Below are 24,610 nucleotides of genomic sequence, written 5' to 3'. Positions count from 1 at the left end.
ATTAATCAATCACACTCAGTGTTCAGAGATGTGAAGGCATGAGGAATAAACCAAGCATGAAGCTGGAAATAGTTTGGGTTTGATAGGAGAGGCATAAGAAAGTTAATGTGCTTTACCTCCAAAAAGCAAAACCTCTTTGTCTTTTGACTATTATTGTTACACAGGAGTACTGGTAGCGGCAGTGATTGTGTGTGTGTGTGTGTGTGTGTGTGTGTGTGCGAAGTGAAGTGTTGGTGCAATTCGGTGCAATGTATTGATAACACCTGTCCACCTCTTATTTAACTCTGCTTGTTAAGTTACTATTACTGAAATGCAAATGTTGCAGCATTAACATCATTGATAGTGGGCTACAGTTGAGGGGTTGTGGTGGTTGATTAAATAAATCCATGTCAAACTTTGAAAAATGAAATTGACGTACATTCATTGTATGTTAAACCTCTTTAATTGTAGCAAACACTGTCTTTGTCACAAAATCAATTCTTCCCTAAGTGAAATAGTTTATGAAACCTGTGTAAATAGGCTGGTGTTGGATGGCATGATGATAGCTTACTGCTATGTCAAAAACAAACTCTTGGCCTTATTTTGGAACCACATGAGTATTCATTTTTTTTAGGAAACAGCTGGTGGCAACCATTACTATTGCTAATAAGCTAAAAATTTATGACAAGTTGATTGTACTTAAGTATGTTTTTTTGCAGTAATAAAAGTCAAAAAGTATGATTTATTGAGAAAGGACAAATAAGGTGAAGAAGTTCAGATTTAAGCAAAGTGCACTCATTTTGCTTGATTAGAAACAAACTCAGCTGTCTTTGAATTTGTCAAGTTAAATATCTAGTTAGTGCAGTCAGTCTCTCACTATGGTCAAAGTTACTTAGACCCTGAACAGGACTGTATTTGACAGCATGTTTCAGTTGCATCACAGTACTGATATGGCAATGCACTGTTTCAAATAAAACATCACATAGACACTGGGTGCACTGCTGTACATTCTAGCTGCTGTGTTTGTTTGTTTTTTTTTTTTATTATTGTTACTATCATAATCTTTCAGTGGTAAAACTATCTTGTAATTATTTTTTTAACAATTTTGGCATGTGTTGCAAATTCGGTATGACGAAGCACTGATTGTAGATTTGCTGTGTGGTTGATCAGTCATGTTGTCTTGGCCTGCAAACTATCATTTAACTAAAAGCATGTCTGACAAATTTCTTCTTCTAAGAGGGCAGCGAGGGTAATAACTCCATACTCACATTGTATAACATGGTGCATTGTATAATATGTCTTGTTAATAATAATGTTATGTTAAACTATGCTACATTTTATTAATAAAACTGATTGTGATTGGTGGAGTATAATATGTGCTCATGGGACTCTCCCCTGTCCTGAAGAAGGAAATTGGCCTGGTTTATTAATCAGTCACACTCAGTGTTCAGAGAAGTGAAAGCATGAGGAACTACGAACAACTTGATGCATTTGGCACATATGCACACATACACACACACACACACACACACACAAACCTACGCAGGCGCGCGCACACACACACAAATGACCTCAAAAAATCAGGTGTAGGCAGGAGGAAGGAACATCTAACTTTTTATGAAAATGGAATGAAAACAACTTGGTTCGCTTCACAGCAGTGGCCTCAAGTAGCTTCCTCCTCGTCAAAGCCGGAGAGAACAAGAGTTATTACTGCAGCGCACTTTAACTTTACCATGTACTTCAAAATTATTCTTCTTTTCTCTGGAGCTGTTTGCATCTCTGCAGTAAGTAAGTATAATTGTTTTCTCTATTACTGCTCCTCTGTGATTTCAAACTTTATCATGTTCCTACCTCAACAAGATCATGGAAAAATTACAAATCCTTTTAGTAGGTGTGGGAGTGAGTGGGATTTTAAATCTAACAAAACACACATGACCAAAATGAGCAGAGCAAATTCATTTGTAAATCTTTTTTAGGAATATGTTAGTAATATAGTAAGTTGTTGCTGGAATTTTATATGGATTGTTTATTTAATTCTCATAATACTTTTATTACATTCTTTATAAATTATTGTTATAATTATTCCTTTTTAGGAAGTTATGAAGTTAAGTTATGTCACAGCTATGGATGCTTTGACACAAGTGATACTGAACTCTTTGTGATGCTGAATGAAGATGAAGTCTACTATGCAGACTTCAAGAAAGGAGAAATTGTTTGGGATGGCCGGGTCCCATTTGCTGCTCATTTTTCCTGGGCCTACAAATATGCAGAGTATTACAGAGCCTCATGCAAAAACCAAATGGAATCATGGAAACAAGACAAGTCAGCTGTAACAAAGGCTAGAGGTAAGTGAAATTACTGAATCAACAGGTCAGTGATAGGGTTCACTGTTTATCCGCTGCTGACAAAAGGTACTGCTTCATTTTAGAACTATCTTTTACAAAAGTATGCAAACTTTAAAGTGTGTTACATTCAGTGTTAATTTAACCCCCAGATGCACCTGAAAGCATCATCTACTCCAGAGATGAAGTGACAAAGGAGGTAGAGAATACTCTCATCTGCTTTATCAACCGTTTCTTCCCTCCCTCCATCAAAGTCAAGTGGATCAAGAATAATGAAGAAGTAACAGCGGAAGAATCTTTTATCCAAAGCTTACCTAATCTTGATGGGACGTTCCATGTTTTATCCACCCTGCAAAGTCGAGGTTAACCCTGCTCTGGAGCAGGGCCAGCTAGCCCTGGGCTAAAGTTGGGGTTATCCCACTTTGGAATTTGCCTGTGTGAATCGTTTCTTAGCCCAGGGCTAAGTGCCTCCTTAGCCCAGGGCTAAGTGCTGTGTGAAAACCACTGAGACATTTCTTTACTTCTTGCCATTCCAGTAATGTCACTATTGGCACCAGAATGCATAATATGAATTATGTTTAGGTTCAGAATTAACCGATTCCACAATCATTTCAGTTTTTAACTCCAGATAAAATAGCTTTTGGATTTGTGGGAGGTGGAAGTTGACAGTGAAAGCCTCTCGTACGAGAAATGAAAACTGATAAGTAACTTTCCCCTGTCCGCCCCAGAGCCTGACGTAGGTTAGACCAGAGCCCTGTTCCATAAAGCGAGTTTACCAAATAAGCCAGGCTTCCTTCGGTTAGTCTGACTCATTTTCAGTTGATTCGGTTCCATAAAGCAGATTCAACATAGTTCAAGCTCAGTTACTATGGCAACTTATGCTGGGAAATTAACCTGGTCTGGGGCAGGCTAACTGTTGTTGTTGCTTAACCAGAGTTCCTGTAACACTGACCCGACGGGAAAGCCATGATTTTACCACTGACTTTCTGGCGTGCTGCCATATTATTTTACTTTGTTAACCACTATCAGTTAAAAACTTAAAGTTCATAGAAAATCAACTTAAATAAATAATAAATAATAAATTAAATAAATTATACAATGATAAATGATAAGATATAGACCTATAGACTTGTTTAATTATATGGTAGCCTATGTGATATCAAACGTTTAGGCTTATGCTACATAAAATGTCTCAATCTAAATTACCCCAATAGAATGACAATAGCTACCTAAATAGTTAACAGTACAATTGCAAAAAATTATATTGACCAGAAATGTAGTATCAAAATCCATATGCCTCTATCCTCTATTTGCCCGATAGGAAACCATGTTTAGAAATGTGTTGGTTAATGTAGGCTATTGGTTAATACATTTAAAACAATGTCAAAAAGTAAACTTAGATGTGTTTAGTGGGTGTATGGTTTTTCAATCAATTCAGTAAAGGTCTATAAATAAGGACCTCAACCCATGTGTCGTTCTCTGTCAGTCATGGCGTGTCCTTTCATTGATGAGTACTAGGTGGCATGGATTCAGACGCTGTTCCCCCCTCTATTCCCTCAATGACTGGCCTCCCCTTGTTCAGCTCCAAGGCCAGCTCCTCTGCAGGAGCTCAGTGTGCTGCTGGTGGCCCTCCCCCCTCCCCCGGTGCCAGCAACATCAGTCTTCTTTTTTGGCAGCTGCAATTAATAAACATCATGAGATTGGACAGTTCTAGCATCAAGCTAATTATGCTTAAGCGCTTACATAGCCTATAGGCATACTTACCGTTATGAACAATAGTTTTATTTTAAGTTGTTGCTGTTTAAAAGTGCCCCCATAAAAAAGTTTAATTTGTTGAAATCATTCATCAAATATGCATAATGTATAAACGAGTGAACATGTATACATTTGCAGCCTTGAGGTTTAATATCTATGTATTCTTGTATAAGATATTTTAATAACCTACAGGTTTTCTGTTCTTACTAACTGTTTGAATGTATTGTGCCCAAGATTTAATTTGGTATGGTTATTATATGTTTCATTTCTTCATATATTTCTACTAATAAGCGCTGCTCGGTGGCCGTGAACATCACCACTCTCTCTTTACCATTGCTTTTTGCCATGGTGTATCGATTTGATCCATGTTCATCCTCTCAGGCTGCTAAAGAATGGCGTGCACACGCAATTATCTTGACTACTTCAACCTGTCTCGAATTAGTCTGATTGTGTGAACTTGAATTTACCTTTATGGAACCGCTTTAGCCCAGACTGATTTGTTAGCTTCATTCAAGTCAGGTTTTGGACTTTAATCCCCACTTTTCTTAGCGTGCTTTATGGAACAGGCCCCAGTTCTGGTCCAGGTGTCTTCTGTGGACTTGGCCTGAGTCTGGGACTTCTGGGAGTTGCTACTGGGACATTCCTTTTTGTCAAAGGAAACCACTATGAATGAAGCTCAAGAAGGAGCACATCTGTGATTTCCATCCTTTTATTGTAATGGCAGACATTAAAAATTTGTTTATGTAGGGCGTGAGAGCAAACTTTTTAAGTTCTGTACTGATCTTTTGAATTGTGAAATAAATATCTTTATCCAGTACTGAGTATGAATTCGAGTAAATATTATCTGGTAGATTTTCAAAGGAACATAAAGTGAGTGTATATTACTTCATTCCACACTCTTCATTTGATGACCAAGTTTTGTTTTTTGTTGTTTCAGTTTGCTTTTGCATTTGTTTAATTGAAGTGATTAGACTTTATGCAGTCATCATTCTTTTCATTCTTTTATTTCCATACAGTTCATAATAAATATAGCTGTTTGTCACTGAATCATCATTCTCATTTAAAAGAGTAAACATATAGTATATACCTCATGACAGAGAAGCTTTGTTCCTGTAGATTTTTGTTTATGTGAAAACATGTATATTGGGAATTTTCTTTTTTGTATTGTTTTCTCGCTTCTCAGTTTGGGTGAATTACATCACTTTCTACTTGAATGTGTCAGTGAAATAATAATACAAATTTCTAGTAAGTTGTGTTATTTATTGTTTACTGTCAATTATTCATAATTATTAATTTGACCTCAATACTTTTGTGTCCTTTTTGTGTCCAGGTTTCTCAGATGGAGATTTTATGCAGTCCACTGCATGTTGTACTTTCAAAGGTCCAGGCTTAAAAGATACAGAGTATACCATAATGTAGCATTTTAACAAGAAATTACTAGCGCAATACAACAGCATAAGTGGCAATTGGACAGGATTCACAGCCTTTGCAGTGCAACTGGCAAAATCTTGGAACAATGATCCTTTTAATAAAATACACAAAGTAGTTGAAAAGGCAGTCATGTGCAACATATCCAGAATGGACGCATATGCAGGTAAATGTAAAAATATTTTTTCTTGAATTTATGCTAAATGAAATGTACAGAGCAAAAAATTAATTTTGATAAGTAATAATAATAATAATAATGATAATAATAACAATAATAACTTTATTTATGTAGCACTTTTCTAAAAACGGTTTACAAAGTGCTTTACAGACCAGCATAAAATCAAACAAGACGAGCAGCAAGAAAACAACAGTAAATAGAAGCAATGACACTGTAAGAACAATAAACAAATAAAAGAACACAGTGGTAATTAAACATCAGTAAATAATAGCAATGAGAACTATAAGAACAGTAAAAGTAGCACAATAAAATCAAATCAATAAGCTCAAGTAAAAGCATGTTTATATAGGAATGTTTTTAAAGGGAACTTAAAAGTTGAGAGCGTTTTGGCTGATCTTATGAATAGCGGTAAGTCATTCGAAAGTTTGGGAGCTCTCACAACAAATGCCCGGTCTCCTGTTGAGACAGGTCTGGAGGTCGGTACCGAGAGAAGAATTTAAGAATTTAAAGGGGTTAAAAGCTCAGAAATATAGGTTGGAGCCAGACCATTGACTGCTTTGTAGGTGATGAGTAAAATCTTAAAATCATCCTGAATTCTATAGGAAGCCAATGTAGGGAGGCTAAAACAGGGCTGTGTGCAAGTGTTGTGCACATGCACATATACATTTGTGTGTCTGCATGTGTTACATATGCTTGTGTGTATTTGGATACTTTGAATCTAGTTACAGGTATGAAACATGTCAAACTAAGCTAATGTATAATCATAATAATGTAAACCTTAACTTGTTCCTTTCAGGTGGTTTAACAGCTATGCCCAATGTCAGGCTGAATTCAGTGAAGTTGCCTGGTGGTAGACACCCATCCATGCTTGTGTGCAGTGCGTATGACTTTTACCCAAAACAAATACGAGTGACATGGTGTGACAAGTGATGGCTGATGGGGATTTCTACTACCAGATTCACTCCTACCTGGAGTACACCGCCACTCCAGGAGAGAAAATCACCTGCATGGTAGAACACCTCAGCCTCACTGAACCAGTGCTTCAAGTCTGGGGTGGGTGTGCCAGTGTGTATGTATGTAATGTACTGTATGTGTATGTAGGGTCAGCAAGTGGTCAGTATGATTTTTCTGAAAGCACCTTTTCACCTTCTTTTATTTTAGACGCTTCCCTTCCTGCGTCAGAGTGGAATAAAATAGTTGTGGGAGGGTTTGGTCTGCTACTTGGTTTTGTCTTTGTGAGCGCTGGATTGATCTACTACAAGAAAAAGTCTGCTGCACACCTTACTCTCTGTCAAAGTAAAGACATTACAGAAAATATAGTAATATAATATAATAATATAGTATAGACCTACCAAAGGTGGGACCGTCTGTTAAAGATGTAACAGTGTTATACATTTACCACAGCAATAATATTCGTCTTACCCTGATTTCAACAGGATGGGTGTTGATTCCTGTGGAAAACCTGCAGCTGGAAGGACAGAGCAAACTGAACAACCATTAGAGTAAAAGCAAATTTATGGTTTCTGCGGTGTGCCCGGTGTTTGCGGTGTTCACAGCAAGACCATTCTCTCCAAATTTGCCTTAACTGGTGCATACTGTCTATGGTGGTGTGATTATGACACCACAGATATATAGCATAGCGTGATTGTTACTATCATAATCTTTGAGTGGTAAATCTATAATTATCTATTTAATTATTTACACTGGTGTATGTATATATTGGGAGTATGATGCATATTGTACAGAATTCTTATTTCTCTTATTTCTATATTATTATTATTATTTTTATTCTCATTGTTATATATTGTAGTATAATGCACATATTTTACATATTTCTTACTTTCGTATTTCTATTTTTCTTATAATTTCTTATAATTTCTCTACGCTTGTATATATTCACTTCTACAATGTGAGCAGCTGCAATGTAACCCAATTTCCCCTCGGGGATCAATAAAGTATTTCTGATTCTGATTCTGATTCTGATATCTTGTAATTATTTTGTTGACAATTTTGGCATGGGTTGCAAACTCTCTCTTATAGCCCTCCCAGAAATAGATGCAGCCAATGAAAAGATACCAACGAAAAGAACAGATCAAGCAGTTTTGGGTTGCAACAGTTTGTTTAATTTATAAACAAAACCTCCACACAGTCAGAAAGCCAGCAGCTACAGTATGACGGAGCACTGATTGTAGATTTGCTGTATGGTTGATCAGTCATGTTGTCTTGGCCTGCAAACTATCATTTAACTAAAAGCGGGTCTGACAAATTTCTTCTTTTAAGAGGGCAGTAAGGGTAATAACTCCATACTCACATTGTATAACATGGTGCATTGTATAATATGTCTTGTTAATAATCATGTTATTCGTTAAAGTATGCTGCATTTTACTAATACAACTTAATAAAGATAATCAAATGCAATTCTGAATGATTCTGATACAAATAAATAGACACAAAGAAACATACAAATAAAAAAACAGAATGAAAAATGATTGTGATTGGTGGAGTATAATATGTGCTCAAAGGACTCTCCCCTGTCCTGAAGAAGGAAATTGGCCTGGTGTATTAATCAATCACACTCAGTGTTCAGAGATGTGAAGGCATGAGGAATAAACCAAGCATGAAGCTGGAAATAGTTTGGGTTTGATAGGAGAGGCATAAGAAAGTTAATGTGCTTTACCTCCAAAAAGCAAAACCTCTTTGTCTTTTGACTATTATTGTTACACAGGAGTACTGGTAGCGGCAGTGATTGTGTGTGTGTGTGTGTGTGTGTGTGTGTGTGCGAAGTGAAGTGTTGGTGCAATTCGGTGCAATGTATTGATAACACCTGTCCACCTCTTATTTAACTCTGCTTGTTAAGTTACTATTACTGAAATGCAAATGTTGCAGCATTAACATCATTGATAGTGGGCTACAGTTGAGGGGTTGTGGTGGTTGATTAAATAAATCCATGTCAAACTTTGAAAAATGAAATTGACGTACATTCATTGTATGTTAAACCTCTTTAATTGTAGCAAACACTGTCTTTGTCACAAAATCAATTCTTCCCTAAGTGAAATAGTTTATGAAACCTGTGTAAATAGGCTGGTGTTGGATGGCATGATGATAGCTTACTGCTATGTCAAAAACAAACTCTTGGCCTTATTTTGGAACCACATGAGTATTCATTTTTTTTAGGAAACAGCTGGTGGCAACCATTACTATTGCTAATAAGCTAAAAATTTATGACAAGTTGATTGTACTTAAGTATGTTTTTTTGCAGTAATAAAAGTCAAAAAGTATGATTTATTGAGAAAGGACAAATAAGGTGAAGAAGTTCAGATTTAAGCAAAGTGCACTCATTTTGCTTGATTAGAAACAAACTCAGCTGTCTTTGAATTTGTCAAGTTAAATATCTAGTTAGTGCAGTCAGTCTCTCACTATGGTCAAAGTTACTTAGACCCTGAACAGGACTGTATTTGACAGCATGTTTCAGTTGCATCACAGTACTGATATGGCAATGCACTGTTTCAAATAAAACATCACATAGACACTGGGTGCACTGCTGTACATTCTAGCTGCTGTGTTTGTTTGTTTTTTTTTTTTATTATTGTTACTATCATAATCTTTCAGTGGTAAAACTATCTTGTAATTATTTTTTTAACAATTTTGGCATGTGTTGCAAATTCGGTATGACGAAGCACTGATTGTAGATTTGCTGTGTGGTTGATCAGTCATGTTGTCTTGGCCTGCAAACTATCATTTAACTAAAAGCATGTCTGACAAATTTCTTCTTCTAAGAGGGCAGCGAGGGTAATAACTCCATACTCACATTGTATAACATGGTGCATTGTATAATATGTCTTGTTAATAATAATGTTATGTTAAACTATGCTACATTTTATTAATAAAACTGATTGTGATTGGTGGAGTATAATATGTGCTCATGGGACTCTCCCCTGTCCTGAAGAAGGAAATTGGCCTGGTTTATTAATCAGTCACACTCAGTGTTCAGAGAAGTGAAAGCATGAGGAACTACGAACAACTTGATGCATTTGGCACATATGCACACATACACACACACACACACACACACACAAACCTACGCAGGCGCGCGCACACACACACAAATGACCTCAAAAAATCAGGTGTAGGCAGGAGGAAGGAACATCTAACTTTTTATGAAAATGGAATGAAAACAACTTGGTTCGCTTCACAGCAGTGGCCTCAAGTAGCTTCCTCCTCGTCAAAGCCGGAGAGAACAAGAGTTATTACTGCAGCGCACTTTAACTTTACCATGTACTTCAAAATTATTCTTCTTTTCTCTGGAGCTGTTTGCATCTCTGCAGTAAGTAAGTATAATTGTTTTCTCTATTACTGCTCCTCTGTGATTTCAAACTTTATCATGTTCCTACCTCAACAAGATCATGGAAAAATTACAAATCCTTTTAGTAGGTGTGGGAGTGAGTGGGATTTTAAATCTAACAAAACACACATGACCAAAATGAGCAGAGCAAATTCATTTGTAAATCTTTTTTAGGAATATGTTAGTAATATAGTAAGTTGTTGCTGGAATTTTATATGGATTGTTTATTTAATTCTCATAATACTTTTATTACATTCTTTATAAATTATTGTTATAATTATTCCTTTTTAGGAAGTTATGAAGTTAAGTTATGTCACAGCTATGGATGCTTTGACACAAGTGATACTGAACTCTTTGTGATGCTGAATGAAGATGAAGTCTACTATGCAGACTTCAAGAAAGGAGAAATTGTTTGGGATGGCCGGGTCCCATTTGCTGCTCATTTTTCCTGGGCCTACAAATATGCAGAGTATTACAGAGCCTCATGCAAAAACCAAATGGAATCATGGAAACAAGACAAGTCAGCTGTAACAAAGGCTAGAGGTAAGTGAAATTACTGAATCAACAGGTCAGTGATAGGGTTCACTGTTTATCCGCTGCTGACAAAAGGTACTGCTTCATTTTAGAACTATCTTTTACAAAAGTATGCAAACTTTAAAGTGTGTTACATTCAGTGTTAATTTAACCCCCAGATGCACCTGAAAGCATCATCTACCCCAGAGATGAAGTGACAAAGGAGGTAGAGAATACTCTCATCTGCTTTATCAACCGTTTCTTCCCTCCCTCCATCAAAGTCAAGTGGACCAAGAATAATGAAGAAGTAACAGCGGAAGAATCTTTTATCCAAAGCTTACCTAATCTTGATGGGACGTTCCATGTTTTATCCACCCTGCGCTTCACCCCCACAGAAGGAGACATCTATGCCTGTACTGTGGAACACGACGCCCTGGAGTATCCTCAAACCAGGTTTTGGGGTGAGAATGCAGAAACTTAATGTTGTAAAAATAAAATAACTCTATACCTTTATATTTCATTGATGGGCCACCACAGCCACACTGAGATGATATTGAATTTTAACACATTAATATGCTCATTGTCACTGCATAATATTCTAACATGTTCTGACAATTAAAAGTTAGTGAATTCTCATTCAAATTATTCCACAGTCATTTAATTTCTGACAATATTGTTCTAGTAATGAAAACACATTGCTCAATCAAAACTATTTAAAAACAAGGTAACACTTTAACAAGTTCAAAACATTTGGTTGAATTGTGTTTAGAGCCACTGTAAATAAATATAAATTATTTTTGTAAAAGTTTCTGATACCCTTCCTTTTCAGGCTACTCCCATATCCAATTTTATCTGAATACAAAAATAATCTTCTTAATTAAAGCTGGGGGATACGGAAGCATAATGCATTCACTTGAGAGAAAAAAATGTGCTCTGTTTTTCTAAATTAACAAGATAATTATCTAAGAATTCTGAGAAAAGTTTTCATGGGAAAAAAAATTCTGATCTGTTTATCTGAATTAACGAGATCATCTCAGAAGTTTTAATGGAAAAAAAAATATTCTGCTCTGTTTTCTGAATTAATGAGATATCTCAAAATCCCAAGAGAAGCTCTCATTCCTACTTGAGAGCTTGATTTCATGAAAGCAAACATGTCCCGCCTGTTAAGTTTAATCCAGTTTTATGTGTAAAAAGCTAAATAAAACTGGATTAAACTAAAAAAACAGAGCAGAATTATTTTTTTTTCCATTAAAACTTCTGAGATGATCTCGTTAATTCAGATAAACAGATCAGAATTTTTTTTCCCATGAAAACTTTTCTCAGAATTCTTAGATAATCATCTCGTTAATTCAGAAAAACAGGGCAACATTTTTTTTCTCAAGTCAATGCATTACGCTTCCGTAGGGGGAGACAACTTTGGAGAAATTAGCAAGAATTTGACAGTCTACAAAAAAATCCCCCCCCCCCCCCCCCCCCCGTAACTCGCAACGTACAGCGTAATTACTCCGGAGTTACGGTGTAATCTTTTGTACTAACGGTGTACCAGTACAGTAGATACCAATACGTATACCATGGTCTGGGTGAATACTCAATTCTGATTGGCTGCAGGGTGTCCATTAATTTCTGATAATGTACACCTTCTAAGTAGTTCCAGTGAAACTGTCTGTTTGCCGTTCTAAATTAATGCGCTGGCTACGTAGTATCAGCCTGTATCTAAAATGAGTAAACATAGCATAGTGCCTCATCCTCTGAACGCCACAGGATGGCGACTGTAACACACAAGCTGCAAGAAGTACACTGCCCCTCTGAACTTACTGATACTTTGCATCACATACGGTAAGCGATCATCTCACATCCCATTCGCTATTCAACTCGCTACTTCAGGCTGCGGCCGACAGTACGCATGGCCTATCTCATTTGTTCGTGAAAATCTTGATATTGATTTGGGGACAATGACATGGCTGGCTAGCTAGCTAGTCTTGTTGTTAAACATACTGTCAAATTATATTTACTGTTTGTCAACCGTACGCAATGTTATTGACTTTGAATGTTGCTAGCATAACGTTAGCTTTCTGGCTCATAGCTGAGCCAAAGGGTTCTATGAGCTGAGCGGACTAGAAATATCTCCCGTTGCCAAGTCGTAGCTAAGGTTCGTCCTATTTACTGGAGTAGTGAACAACATTTCCATTGCATAAGAACCTTATGGGACGGTAATGATTGTTCCAGGTATTAGTCAAACCCTCAGGTGTTACCAGGGAAACCGAGTTATGGCTTGTGGAAAAACTTTAGATTTTGATTACAAAACGCATGAAAATATAAATGAATGGTCTTAATTTTTTTTCTTTGGCAAGTGACCATGGTATAAGTGGGATAATGCCCTTCGAGGTGTCCATTATCAGAAATTAATGGACTCTGCGGAAGCAACCGGTTCCGCTGCGCGTCAGACGGTTCAGGCCTCCCCGTCGTCCATTAATTTCTGATAATGGACACCTCGTCAGGCATCATCCCTTACATATATGTAGGTACAGGGGAACAAGATGTGAAGTTATGGAATTAAGGGGGTAACAATTCGGGAACTTACAAAGAACTTATACTACAGTTATTTTTTAACTACCCAGTACCTATTCTATTACCGTATTTCCTCTAATAGTGGCCGGTAGTCAATTAAAAGCCGGGTCTCCGATAATGGCCGGGGCTGTGGTCGACACGAACAAATAAAGGCCGGCTCCAAATACAGGCCGGGGAAAAAAACAAAGGAAACAAGTGTGAATTCACCATAGCTGCGACCACGTACTGTGCGGCTATAGGCCACCAAAGGACTCCGTCTCCATCCTTCTGGTTAAATCCTGGGACCCGTAGTTTATTTTTTGACTGCCCGCTAGTATCCATCCTACAAAGCCTCTTTAGTTTGTGAGGTGTTTCCGAAAAGCATCTTAAAGGAATAGTTCACCCAAAAATGAAAATTCAGTCATTACCTACTCACCCTCATGCCAATTGAAACACAGCTTTCCAGCACGACTTAGTAGCAACGTTCTTCAAAAAAAACGAAGTCTTTGGGGGCCAAACTTTAGAGCTCTGAAAAGAACAGAAAAAGAACAAAAAATATCCATAAATGTTTTTCAAAGACAACTGGCTGTAGTGAAGATTTGTGCTAAATAATGGCGTAAATATCAGTCTTTTCCACTCACTGTGTGATCATTGGCTTCAGGAGACTTGGATTATGCTGCATGAGCTGTATGGAGTCATTTTATTTCTACCTGATGTCGAGAATTTCACCAAATATTACAATGATTCAAAAAAAAAAAAATGCCTACCCCAGCTTTAAATGAGTACAAATAAAGCAACAAATAGTGACATCTGTGCACACTCCAAATGGGTTCAAACAAGCAATTGTGATTATATGAATGAATGAAATTTTTAGACATTTCTTTACTTTGCACCATTCCAGTAATGTCGCTATTGGCATAAGAATGCATCATATGAAGGTTTAGGTTCAGAATTAACCAATTCCATAATCATTTTAATTTCTAAAATTAAATAGCTTTTGGATTTGTGGGAGATGGAAGTTGACAGTGAAAGCCTCTCGTACAAGAAATGAAAACTGGTGAGTAACCCCTGGTTATTTTCGTCCCCAGAGTCTGACGTAGGTGAGACCAGTTCTGGTCCAGGTGTCTTCTGTGGACTTGGCCTGAGTCTGGGACTTCTGGGAGTTGCTACTGGGACATTCCTTTTTGTTAAAGGAAACCACTATGAATGAAGCTTAAGAAGGAGCACATCTGTGATTTCCATCCTTTTATTGTAATGGCAGACGTTAAAGATTTGTTTTTGTAGGGGCGATGAGAGCAAACTTTTTAAATTCTGTACTAATCTTTTGAATTGTGAAATAAATATCTTTATCCAGTACTGAGTATGAAATGGAGTAAATATTATCTGGTAGATTTTCAAAGGAACATAAAGTGAGTGTATATTACTTATGCTTCACTTCACACTCTTTTAACTTGATGACCATGTTTCTTTTGTTTTTTGTTGTTGTTTGATTTGGCATTTAATTGATGTGATTAGACTTTATGCAGTCGTTTCTTTTCATTCTTTTGTTTCAATACAGTTCACAATAAATACAGCTGTTTGCCACTGAATCATCATTCTCATTTAAAAGAGAAAGCATATGAGTGCATATAAAATGTTGTATGCTTACATTACGTTTTTGAAATGTTTTTGTATAATACTAATGTTAATAATTATTTATATATATATTATTAATTGAACAAAATACCCCTTCCAATATAAATTTATTTTATTATTTTAGGCATTTTCCAAGTAGTTAATAAATTGTAGAGATGCGAGCAAAACTATTTGAGCAACTGCAAAACACAAATGAATTTTCAGAAATTTCCTTAATCGATCGTCGGTCACGTTAATGACCAATTAATAGATTAATCATTATGTAAAAAACAGCTTTTGACAGAAAATAGAAAATGCGTGTTTTTACACCTGTCTTTAGGCCTACTCAACAAGTTACTCAACCAAGCATAACTCAAAAGAGTCGGGACCCCCGACAATGGACGTCAGTGTTTCCCACAGGCTGAAAATGTATTTTCTTTAGGGTTCATTACTTTAAATTGTCTTTACTTTGTGTCCAACGAAACCCAACTGGTGGAATATGCAATGAAGTCTCTGCACTGCACTCATGTTAACTTTCTGAGTGTTGAGCAGCATTAGAATTGTCCGATTGAAAAGTATCAAGTTACTCTTTACCGTTACAACACATGCGAGTTTGGAGAAATTGTGGATTTTTTTTACGAATGTTTTCAGAATGGGAGACGGACTGTCAGGTTGAGTACAGAGCTACTGCATCGCCAAATGACAGCATTACAGAGCCTTTTAGATCAATTTCTATACATTGATTAACTGTTTATGTTGTGCCGGCCGTGCCGATATTGTGGCGCTGCCACAGTTTATGTATTGGAAACAATGGCATGACAATCTACTGGTTTATTTAAGAATAAGAGCGTATCTACGTGGTGAGGGATGAGTCCAGTGCGCAGCCTGGTGACAGTCAGTCCATCCGCTGAAACACGCGCTCCAGGGGAATAGTTGTCCCGGGTCGGGAGGCACAAATAGTGTCGCGCCAACTTCACCAGCTGGGGGAATGCATTCTCTTTCATTGTGCTTGTAGAGGTGCTGTATTTCAACTTTGTATTACAATGTTTACCTTGAACACTGTTGTCTTTGCAGGTGTAATGCTGCTGCCCGCTTGCTTGGCTTTCTTCTTCCTCTGTATAGGCAGTGAAAGTTAAATTGTACGGAGCCCGGGAGTGGCCATTGGGAGAGAAAAAAAGTCCATGATTTACTGTAACGTGCGCACGTTTTAGTCCATTTGTGCGCACGAGATACAATTCGTTCCCTCGATTTCATTAAACTGCAGTTTAGGAAAAAATGCAACTTAAAAGGTACCTTTTAGGTATTGCAGATAGGCCTAGTAAGGATTTGGTATGTTAATAGCCATTGTCTGTTTACACTGAATAGGCATATCCCCCAAATATTGCAACATATTTAGCCACTTAACCTAGGGCCGGGCGATAATTCAATATTATCGTTTATCGTCTTTCAGTGGAATCATATCGTGATGATATGAAGATATTTTAATATCGTGACACACATTTCTGCTGTCTAAATTGATGATGACAAACAAATTTTACTTAAAAACTCTCATAAAATGAGGTATGGTAGGAATATTATTTGAAAATTTCAGTTTTGTTTGACACCACACCTAACATTACCATTCGGTTCAATGAGATGAACATTAATTTGATTATTTAACGTGATTTTGCATACATGACATATATTGATATCGAGAAAAATCCTTATGATTATCATGATATTGATTTCAACCATATCACCCAGCCCTAACTTAACCTTCAGGCCATGTAAACACAATCAGGTGGCTGCAACACACCCAGGGCAGCGCCACATTTAAACATAATCACCAATACGTGCACGGACTCTTTGTAAGCTTGTGAAGAGTGCATGTATTATACTATATTGAGAGCACGATATCACTATTTCGAGGGCACGTTTTGGCAATTTGTGCACACGTAAAGAGGAAAACGAGGGAATTAATTGTATCTCGTGCGCACGAATAAACCAAAACGAGGGCTCATTTTAACCAGATCGAGGCAACGAATTGCATCTTGTGTGCACGAAAAAAGAAAACGAGAGCCTGAATTGCATATCGTGTCGCCATGACATAAATAATTTTTCTCCTGATGGCCACTCCCGGGCTCCGTAAAATTGCACCCTTGTGGAGATAAATCATTTCCGGAAAAAATGAGAAATAGCACATAACGTACATTATCGATTAATATATGCTTGATCGATCAAATTGTTAACGGTGATTAATCAATCATCGATTAATCATTAACATCCCTATCCTTGATGCTATGGAGTGAAAATATAACCTTAGTCTGAATATATATATAACTATAATTATCATCATCATGATAATTTTCATACAGTGGGAGTTTCCCGTGGTGAAAGGGTGGTGCCATTCTGTGTCGTCATGTCACTGATATATCAGTGTGTCAGCATTTATTTCCTTGTCTGTTTCTTTGCTAGTGTCCTGAACCTGTAGACTCATAAACGCCTCAGAGAGAAGCTTCGTTCCTGTAGGTTTTTGTTTATGTGAAAACATGTATATTGGGAATTTTCTTTTTTGTATTGTTTTCTCTCTTCTCAGTTTGGGTGAGTTACATCACTTTCTACTTGAAATAATGATACTAATTTCTTTCTTTGAGTAAGTTGTGTTAATTATTTATTGTTTATTGTCAATTATTTATCATTATTAATTTGACATCAATACTTTTGTGTCCTTTTTGTGTCCAGTTTTCTCAGATGGAGATTTTGTGCAGTCCACTGCATGTTGTACTTTCAAAGGTCCAGGCTTAAAAGATACAGAGTATACCATAATGGAGCATTTTAACAAGAAATTGGTGATGCAATACAACAGCACAAGAGGCAATTGGACAGGATTCACAGCCTTTGCAGTGCAAAAGGCAAAAGCTTGGACTGATGATCCTTATGATGCATTAAGCAGAGTATTTCAAAAGGAGCTCCTGTGCAACATATCCAGAATAGACACATTAGGAGGTAAATGTAAAAATATTTTTTCTTGAGCTTGTGCTAAATGAAATGCAGAAAGCAAAAAATGCATATATTAAGTGTTGTGCACATGCACATATACATATATGTGTCTGCATGTGTTACATATGCTTGTGTGCATTTGGATACTTTGAATCCAGGTATGAAAAATGTCAAACTAAGCTAATGTATGTGTTTGAGACGTGACTGGTTAGGGCTATTGCTGGCCATGGTTTAGAGGACGACAGGGTTGGTGAACAGAGATGAGAAAACTCGAAGGAGGGAGGCAGGACACCAGAAGATCAATTTACCCACTTAGTGGTACGTTTACTGAAGGATTCAGATGTGGTTGCTGTAAAGACGCACACGGGGATCCTTCAGTAACATATACTGTACATTTGAAAGGCAATCATGGCTGGAGAACAAACAATGGCGTGGCCATATCTTCCAGGTCTAGTGGTGAAACAGGAGTTAGGATGGCTTGGGCCTAGTAGTTAGGATGTGGGGAGCCTCCTTCTTAAAGAGCCAGGTTACTCTACTGAGTTGCCCTTTTGGGGAGCCTTTTCACAGTATAATCATAATAATGTAAACCTTAACTTGTTTCTTTCAGGTGGTTTAACAGCTATGCCCAATGTCAGGCTGAATTCAGTGAAGTTGCCTAGTGGTAGACACCCATCCATGCTTGTGTGCAGTGCGTATGACTTTTACCCAAAACAAATCAGAGTGACATGGTTGAAGGACGGACAGGAAGTGACCTCAGATGTCAGTTTCTCTGAAGTGATGGCTGATGGGGATTTCTACTACCAGATTCACTCCTACCTGGAGTACACTGCCACTCCAGGGGAGAAAATCACCTGCATGGTAGAACACCGCAGCCTCACTGAACCAGTGCTTCAAGTCTGGGGTGGGTGTGCCAGTGTGTTGATGTATGTGTATGTAGGGTCAGCAAATGGTCAGTATGATGTTTCTGAAAGTATCTTTTTCTCACTATTTTAGACGCTTCCCTCCCTGCGTCAGAGCGGAATAAAATAGTTGTGGGAGGGTTTGGTCTGCTACTTGGTTTTGTCTTTGTGAGCGCTGGATTGATCTACTACAAGAAAAAGTCTGCTGCACACATCACTCTCTGTCAAGGTAAAGACATTACAGAAAATATAGTAATATAATATAATAATATAGTAGGCCTAGCAAAGGTGGGACCTTCTCTTAAAGATGTAACATTGTTATACATTTACCACGGCAATAATATCTGTCTTACCCTGATTTCAACAGGACGGGTGTTGATTCCTGTGGAAAACCTCCCTGCAGCTGGAAGGACAGAGCAAACTGAACAACCATTAGTGTAACTGGTGCAGACTGTCCATGGTGGTGTGATTATTACACCACAGATATATAGCATAAGCATAGTGTGATTGTTACTATCATAATCTTTGGGTGGTAAAACTGTCTTGTAATTATTTTGTTGACAATTTTGGCATGGGTTGCAAACTCTCTCTTATAGCCCTCAGAAATAGATGCAGCCAATGAAAAGATACCAACGAAAAGAACAGATCAAGCAGTTTTGGGTTGCAACAGCCATGTTTGATTAATTTAAAGCCAGCAGCTACAGTATGACGAAGCACTGATTGTAGATTTGCTGTATGGTTGATCAGTCATGTTGTCTTGGCCTGCAAACTATCATTTAACTAAAAGTGGGTCTGACAACATGTACATCACATTTTGGAGCTTTGGGATTATTTGATCAAATAAACATTATACCAAATGTCCAGACAGGACGTTCACATTAAACTTGACATTACACAGACCTGCATCTCTCTTTTACTTTGTGGCGAAAATGGCATAGGAATGGAAAATAAATTGAGTGATGCATCATGTGCGATAAACACAGGGATTTTCCCCATTTTATCATTTTTATCACAGCAAACCACATGGAATACAGTCTGCCCACATATTAAATGGTCTTGTGTGCAGATCGTTGTAAATTGGAGCTTTTTACCACAGCTTTCACACAATGAGGTGCTTCGTGTCACCATACAGAATCTGACAAAGGTGTAGTCCTTCATAGCAACAAGGAAAACAAATCATCTACCTTGGCAAAGGCATTCTTGACTGACCAGAATTTCCTGGTTGGTAGCACAACATTTGCTTCCTAATAACATTCTTCTTGTGCTTCTTGTCTAAACCTCACTACAGAGTATGAGTAGAACACAATTGAAAAAAACACAATAGAACACATTTATAACAATGTATTTATTCTGTTTTTACAATTCATCCACAAGACAAGACAGAAACAACTTTAACAAGGTCACCCACCAATAGTCTCCCACCAATAGTCTGCCAACTCATGTAAACAGATTATAGAAAATGAATGCAAATATATATACAGATTTTTTTAGTTTGGCGTCTACAGGTGGATGCTGGGTGGAGGTAGGGATGATGACACAATGTATGGTTAGCAGCAGCAATAACTGGGCAGCAGTAACCAGCAGGAAAATACAGTAATAATTTCAAAAATTACTGCTCCATGGCGATACTGATAGTATATAATGTATGGTATATAAGGTACAATATGAAGTGTATGTAGGTACAACAATGGCCTATGCATGGTCTCTGTGTTCTTCCATGACAAAGAAATCAAATGTTTTGCACCTCCAAACATAGAGCACAAGGCAGAAAGGTTTGGAAGCCAGAAATCTAGCATCTGGCAAAGTAATCGCTGAGTCATTGGTCTTGATCTAACCCTGCCACATATATAATTTTGTGTTATGGGGCAGTAAACTGCCGTTTTAATCATATTTGATACAAATGGGTTAGATTTTTGTTCCCTACGTTTACTGTGTTGAGTGTTTTTTTCTTTAAGTTTATCATGAAATTTGTACCACTGAAGACAACCTTTCATACAGCATTGTATTGCATCCCTGTAGCCAACACTGCAAGTGGGAGAATAATAAGGTTCAATCAAAACTTCTTGAAACAATATTTACAGACTCTTGCTCTAGATTTTATGTCTTTGTAAAAGATGGGAGAGGGATAGAGAGATGTAAATAGGGGGGGTGGCTGATTGATTTCATCAGGTGGCTCTTCTCCCACCACTTTCATTAAGTTCCCACCTTCATTTAGCCCACCTAATCTGACTTTTCAATTGCTGCAACACCTACTAACTCCATAGTATATCCTGTTTCACCTCACTACTTCCCTCTCTGTCTATTGCTTTTCTTTTATTCTTTCCTTGCTAGTTTCCCTCTTTCCAAAGTCAGTGCTTATGTGAGCCATTTGTCTTTTTGCTTTGACAATCTTCTCCCTTTCCCTATCTCTGCATCTCTCTTCTTTGCATTTCCTCAGTTGACACCTAGAGGTAAACAGATGCCTGCACGCGCACACACACAGACCACTTAATTTTTTCAACAAATGTGCACTCACACTGAACGTGCACGCACACAACAACATATACTGTCACACCGACTCACTTACGGCAAGTCTGTTTTGGAGCCCAGCTCATTTCTAATGTCCGCTTCAGGCGGATGCAAGTATGCATCCAGCTTTAATTCTCTATGAATCACACCAATAGTATTTACCAATACACAGGATGTGATATGACGATCCCTTGTGCCATAGTCCAGCGTGAGTGGCCATACAGAAGCTCAGTTCAGATGTTAAAACTAGAGGACATCAGGTTACACTGCCATAGATGAACAGCTGAGAGGGGTGTATAAATAGCTGCTCCTGCTACTATAGCTAAGCCATTATATGACATATAACTCCCATCCTAGTCATAAAATAGATTTTAATATTTGGACCTTCAATGGTATCCTTGCTTTTCAGCCAGTGGTTAGAGTACAGTAGCCTGGTAAGACCATCCTGATCACGTGACCACATTCTGTTTTGCTCCACGGATCAGTCTGGCCTTCTAGCCGCCCACATCGATTTCCTGAAATTACAATGTAACCGGGCCAATTGTTGTTATTGGGTCTATTTCTGCAATAATGATGCACTTATGGCTGTGTTTACTCTACTAACGTTAACGTTACCGCTCGTTGCTTCGGGAGACGCCATTACTGTTTTGCCAGCGGCGGCCTGTATTTCACGTCATCAACTACGACGCAGTCCCTGATTGGCCCGGTTACATCATCAACTACGACGCAGTCCCTTATTGGCCCGGTTACATTGTAATTTCAGGAAATCGATGTGGGCGGCTAGAAGTCCAGACTGATCCGTGGAGTGAAACAGAATGTGAGGTCATGTGATCAGGATGGTCTTACCAGGCTAAGAGTACAGGGGGCGTAAGGAATAAGGTTGTGCTGCCAAACCAACATTCTAGCAAACCAATATAACAGCAAGCACACTACTAACAAACAGGGCTGGGTTAAGAATAAAGTTTAAGTAGCATGCCTTACATAAATATAGGTATACTACAATCATCCTTCAGCTTCACAGAGTACACTCTAGCTTTCCAACCCTGCTGCTCCACCTCCGCTGCCAACACAGCATACCTAAGTATTTTTAATATGCTTCATCTACCACATCTTCCCATGGCACTGTGAGCTCCACAAAATACACCACAACACCAAGTCTGGCCTTAAGTGCTTTCTGTTTCTCACAGGAGTGTCAGCCGTGTCCCCGAATCTACTAACATTTGCCAATCTCTGACCACCCTTAGCTGACCTACAATATGCCCGCCCAAGCATGCTTCCTAATCAATTCTCCCTTCCTCACGGACAATCTTCCTTCTAATCAGCTGACAAATTAATTTCTAACTGCTCTTCTAACTGAATTTCTAACTGTTCTAACTGCTCTTAATTTCTACTGCCCTTGTTGCATCTGCCCTACAATATGCTGCACGGCTTCTTCCACTGATACAGAAGGCCTGTCAGACTCATCTCCAATCTTACCTTCGGGCATTTGAATTCCTCTGTTAGGCTGGATATGGGTACTTCAGAATCCCTTTCCCATACAAAGCTACACTGCTAAGACATTGCGGGAGTCCAAGCCATTTCCTGACATAACCACCCTCTCTAACTTCTCCACCTTTGCTATAAGTATCTCATATACTGTCAAGGGCCACATTAACCGAGGCAACAGACAAAATTGCAGGCACCACAACTATAAACTTAACTGGTTTTCTTGTCCTTTCTGTGCCTTCAATGCCTCAAATTACCTCTTGCCTTAGCTCATGAATCTGCTCCTTGTCACTTAACATCATATCACCTTCCTATAAGCTTTTGATAGGCTTCTCTAGTACGGTTGCAATTGCTTCCTCATCTACGTAGAACATTTTCCTCGCTGGATTCCCCCTAACAATGGAGACGCTCAGATTACCTCTGCTTGATTTTTGACTGAACAATGTAGGTTATAGATTCCATCAATCACATGCCAGAGAGGTCTGAGAGAAACACAGGGAGACAGTGAAACACAGAGGCAGGTAGACAGACAGGTAAAAAAAAAAAGAGAATTGAGTGAGACAGAGAGAATATGAGAGAATAGACTGTAGATCAAGAGACTGATATTGTATGCAAGATCAAACTAAGAACACACTAGTGTTTTCTCTCTCGTATTTTCTCTCTCTCAGCAGGGGTTGTGTAAGAAGTACTCCATACTCCCTCTATTCATAATAAATGAGATGGTTTTCCCCAAGCAGTGTGGAATCCAAGTTGCACCAAAACACTCCAGACTGGAATAAAGGGGACAAAAGGCTTATGCAACATGAGAGGAGACTTGTTTATCAGCCAACTGAACGAGGCCTGTGAAAAGACATCACCTTTTCTGGCTCAAGGCTTAGCTCTTTGAAGTTTAACACTTTGAAAAAGTGGAGCTGAAGAATGCGATGGATTCAAATTGATGATGAATGGTATATTGCTGGTAGCATTAATGTTTCTTAAGTTGTAGTCAGCTGCACATTAGTACAGCTGCGAAATGAGTCGAAACACAAGAGGGGGGTGTGTGCGTGTACACATGCATGTCTGTGTTTGTGAGTGTGATACAATGAGGGAATAGACTTTATCCAAAATCAACATTTGATGGTGAACAAGATCTGTCAATCCCTGCTGGTCCATTCGAGTTGTGATTCTCTTTCCCTCTCTCTCTCTCTCTCTCTCTCTCTCTCTCTCTTTCACTCACTCTCTTTCTCTCACTCACTCACTCTCTCTCTCTTTCTCTCACTCATGACATCAGCCAAACATTTAAAAACCCACTTGCTTTTCCCACTGGCTTTTGAAGTTGCAGGTTTAAGAAAAGAAATCAAACAGATGTAACATTCCTTTGAAGAAGAAGTTTGTTTACAGTCATGAGTGTGTGCCTCCATTAGATGACACTCAAAAGATATGAATGCACTTGCATGCACAGCACTTCAACGATGAAATAAAATGAGACGGGTGTCAAAGCAAGGCTTCAGAAGAGAGTTAAATTATGTATGAACATATACCCTATCATAAGCGATGATAACTACCCACTGCTAGCACAATCCAGGCCTAACAGGGGTTAGTTCTAACATGGTGTGAAAGGGAATCATTACAGGGTTTAACAGAGAGAGAGAGAGTCGAGTTCAGGGGAAGAGGGCTGCAATGCTTCCGCCCACTGTGTCTTTCAATCACTATAGCATCAGGAAGCATTGGCTGACATAATGATGCATGGGTTCACAGAGGGAAGAGATGGAGCGAGGAAGTGAGAGAAACTAAGGGAAAGAGCGAGAGAATCAGTCATGCAAAGTAATTGAAAGTCAGAGGAGAAGAGGCTGGAGGTGATCCTGACATGGATCAAGGAGAGAATGGATGAGAAAAGCAAAGGAGGAGCAGGGTGGGCTAGAAAGAGACAGCTGTCCTTATCCACAGCTCCTTATGTAATGGCTCAACAGTCCGTCAGCGTCCTGTCCACCTTCCTTCTGCACCGCTGCCCTCATTTTGCTCTCTTATCCCTCCCTCTCCTCATCTCTATCGCTCACTTCTT

The 24,610-nt window shown here is 38.3% G+C and overlaps 3 protein-coding genes across 3 annotated transcripts; all 3 read left to right on the top strand.

Moving 5' to 3' along the window:
• The first annotated feature begins 1,639 nt into the window (after positions 1–1,639).
• Positions 1,640–4,796, top strand: LOC139653096 (HLA class II histocompatibility antigen, DP alpha 1 chain-like). Its single transcript, XM_071530051.1, has 4 exons — positions 1,640–1,767; positions 2,073–2,324; positions 2,474–2,683; positions 4,592–4,796. Exons 1-4 carry the CDS (start codon positions 1,713–1,715, stop codon positions 4,747–4,749), a joined length of 675 nt encoding a protein of 224 aa, XP_071386152.1. The 5' UTR covers positions 1,640–1,712; the 3' UTR covers positions 4,750–4,796.
• A 5,061-nt stretch (positions 4,797–9,857) lies between these two features.
• LOC139653097 (H-2 class II histocompatibility antigen, A-Q alpha chain-like) lies at positions 9,858–14,622 on the top strand. Its single transcript, XM_071530052.1, has 4 exons — positions 9,858–10,010; positions 10,316–10,567; positions 10,717–10,998; positions 14,173–14,622. Exons 1-4 carry the CDS (start codon positions 9,956–9,958, stop codon positions 14,292–14,294), a joined length of 711 nt encoding a protein of 236 aa, XP_071386153.1. The 5' UTR covers positions 9,858–9,955; the 3' UTR covers positions 14,295–14,622.
• A 2,521-nt stretch (positions 14,623–17,143) lies between these two features.
• Positions 17,144–19,475, top strand: LOC139653098 (rano class II histocompatibility antigen, A beta chain-like). The gene is made up of 5 exons (XM_071530053.1): positions 17,144–17,278; positions 17,420–17,683; positions 18,285–18,578; positions 18,671–18,805; positions 18,944–19,475. Exons 1-5 carry the CDS (start codon positions 17,227–17,229, stop codon positions 19,015–19,017), a joined length of 819 nt encoding a protein of 272 aa, XP_071386154.1. The 5' UTR covers positions 17,144–17,226; the 3' UTR covers positions 19,018–19,475.
• The last annotated feature ends 5,135 nt before the right edge of the window (positions 19,476–24,610 follow it).

Source organism: Centroberyx affinis, unplaced genomic scaffold (assembly GCF_046629955.1).
Source record: "Centroberyx affinis isolate AG114_WGS23_722 - 3 ecotype Tasmania unplaced genomic scaffold, CSIRO-AGI_Caff_v1 ptg001872l_1, whole genome shotgun sequence".
NCBI classification, from domain to species: domain Eukaryota; kingdom Metazoa; phylum Chordata; class Actinopteri; order Beryciformes; family Berycidae; genus Centroberyx; species Centroberyx affinis.
This window is presented reverse-complemented; position numbering and strand designations above follow the sequence as displayed.

Bases quoted from the DNA above. Each gene is read 5' to 3' on its own strand.
- LOC139653096 (XM_071530051.1), top strand. From the start codon at position 1,713: ATGTACTTCAAAATTATTCTTCTTTTCTCTGGAGCTGTTTGCATCTCT. The intron at 2,325-2,473 runs GTAAGTGAAATT...TTTAACCCCCAG, and splicing joins AGCTGTAACAAAGGCTAGAG to ATGCACCTGAAAGCATCATC. The intron at 2,684-4,591 runs GTTAACCCTGCT...GCTTCATTCAAG, and splicing joins ATCCACCCTGCAAAGTCGAG to TCAGGTTTTGGACTTTAATC.
- LOC139653098 (XM_071530053.1), top strand. From the start codon at position 17,227: ATGTATATTGGGAATTTTCTTTTTTGTATTGTTTTCTCTCTTCTCAGT. The intron at 18,579-18,670 runs GTGGGTGTGCCA...TCACTATTTTAG, and splicing joins ACCAGTGCTTCAAGTCTGGG to ACGCTTCCCTCCCTGCGTCA. The intron at 18,806-18,943 runs GTAAAGACATTA...TGATTTCAACAG, and splicing joins ACACATCACTCTCTGTCAAG to GACGGGTGTTGATTCCTGTG.
- LOC139653097 (XM_071530052.1), top strand. From the start codon at position 9,956: ATGTACTTCAAAATTATTCTTCTTTTCTCTGGAGCTGTTTGCATCTCT. The intron at 10,568-10,716 runs GTAAGTGAAATT...TTTAACCCCCAG, and splicing joins AGCTGTAACAAAGGCTAGAG to ATGCACCTGAAAGCATCATC. The intron at 10,999-14,172 runs GTGAGAATGCAG...TTTCGTCCCCAG, and splicing joins TCCTCAAACCAGGTTTTGGG to AGTCTGACGTAGGTGAGACC.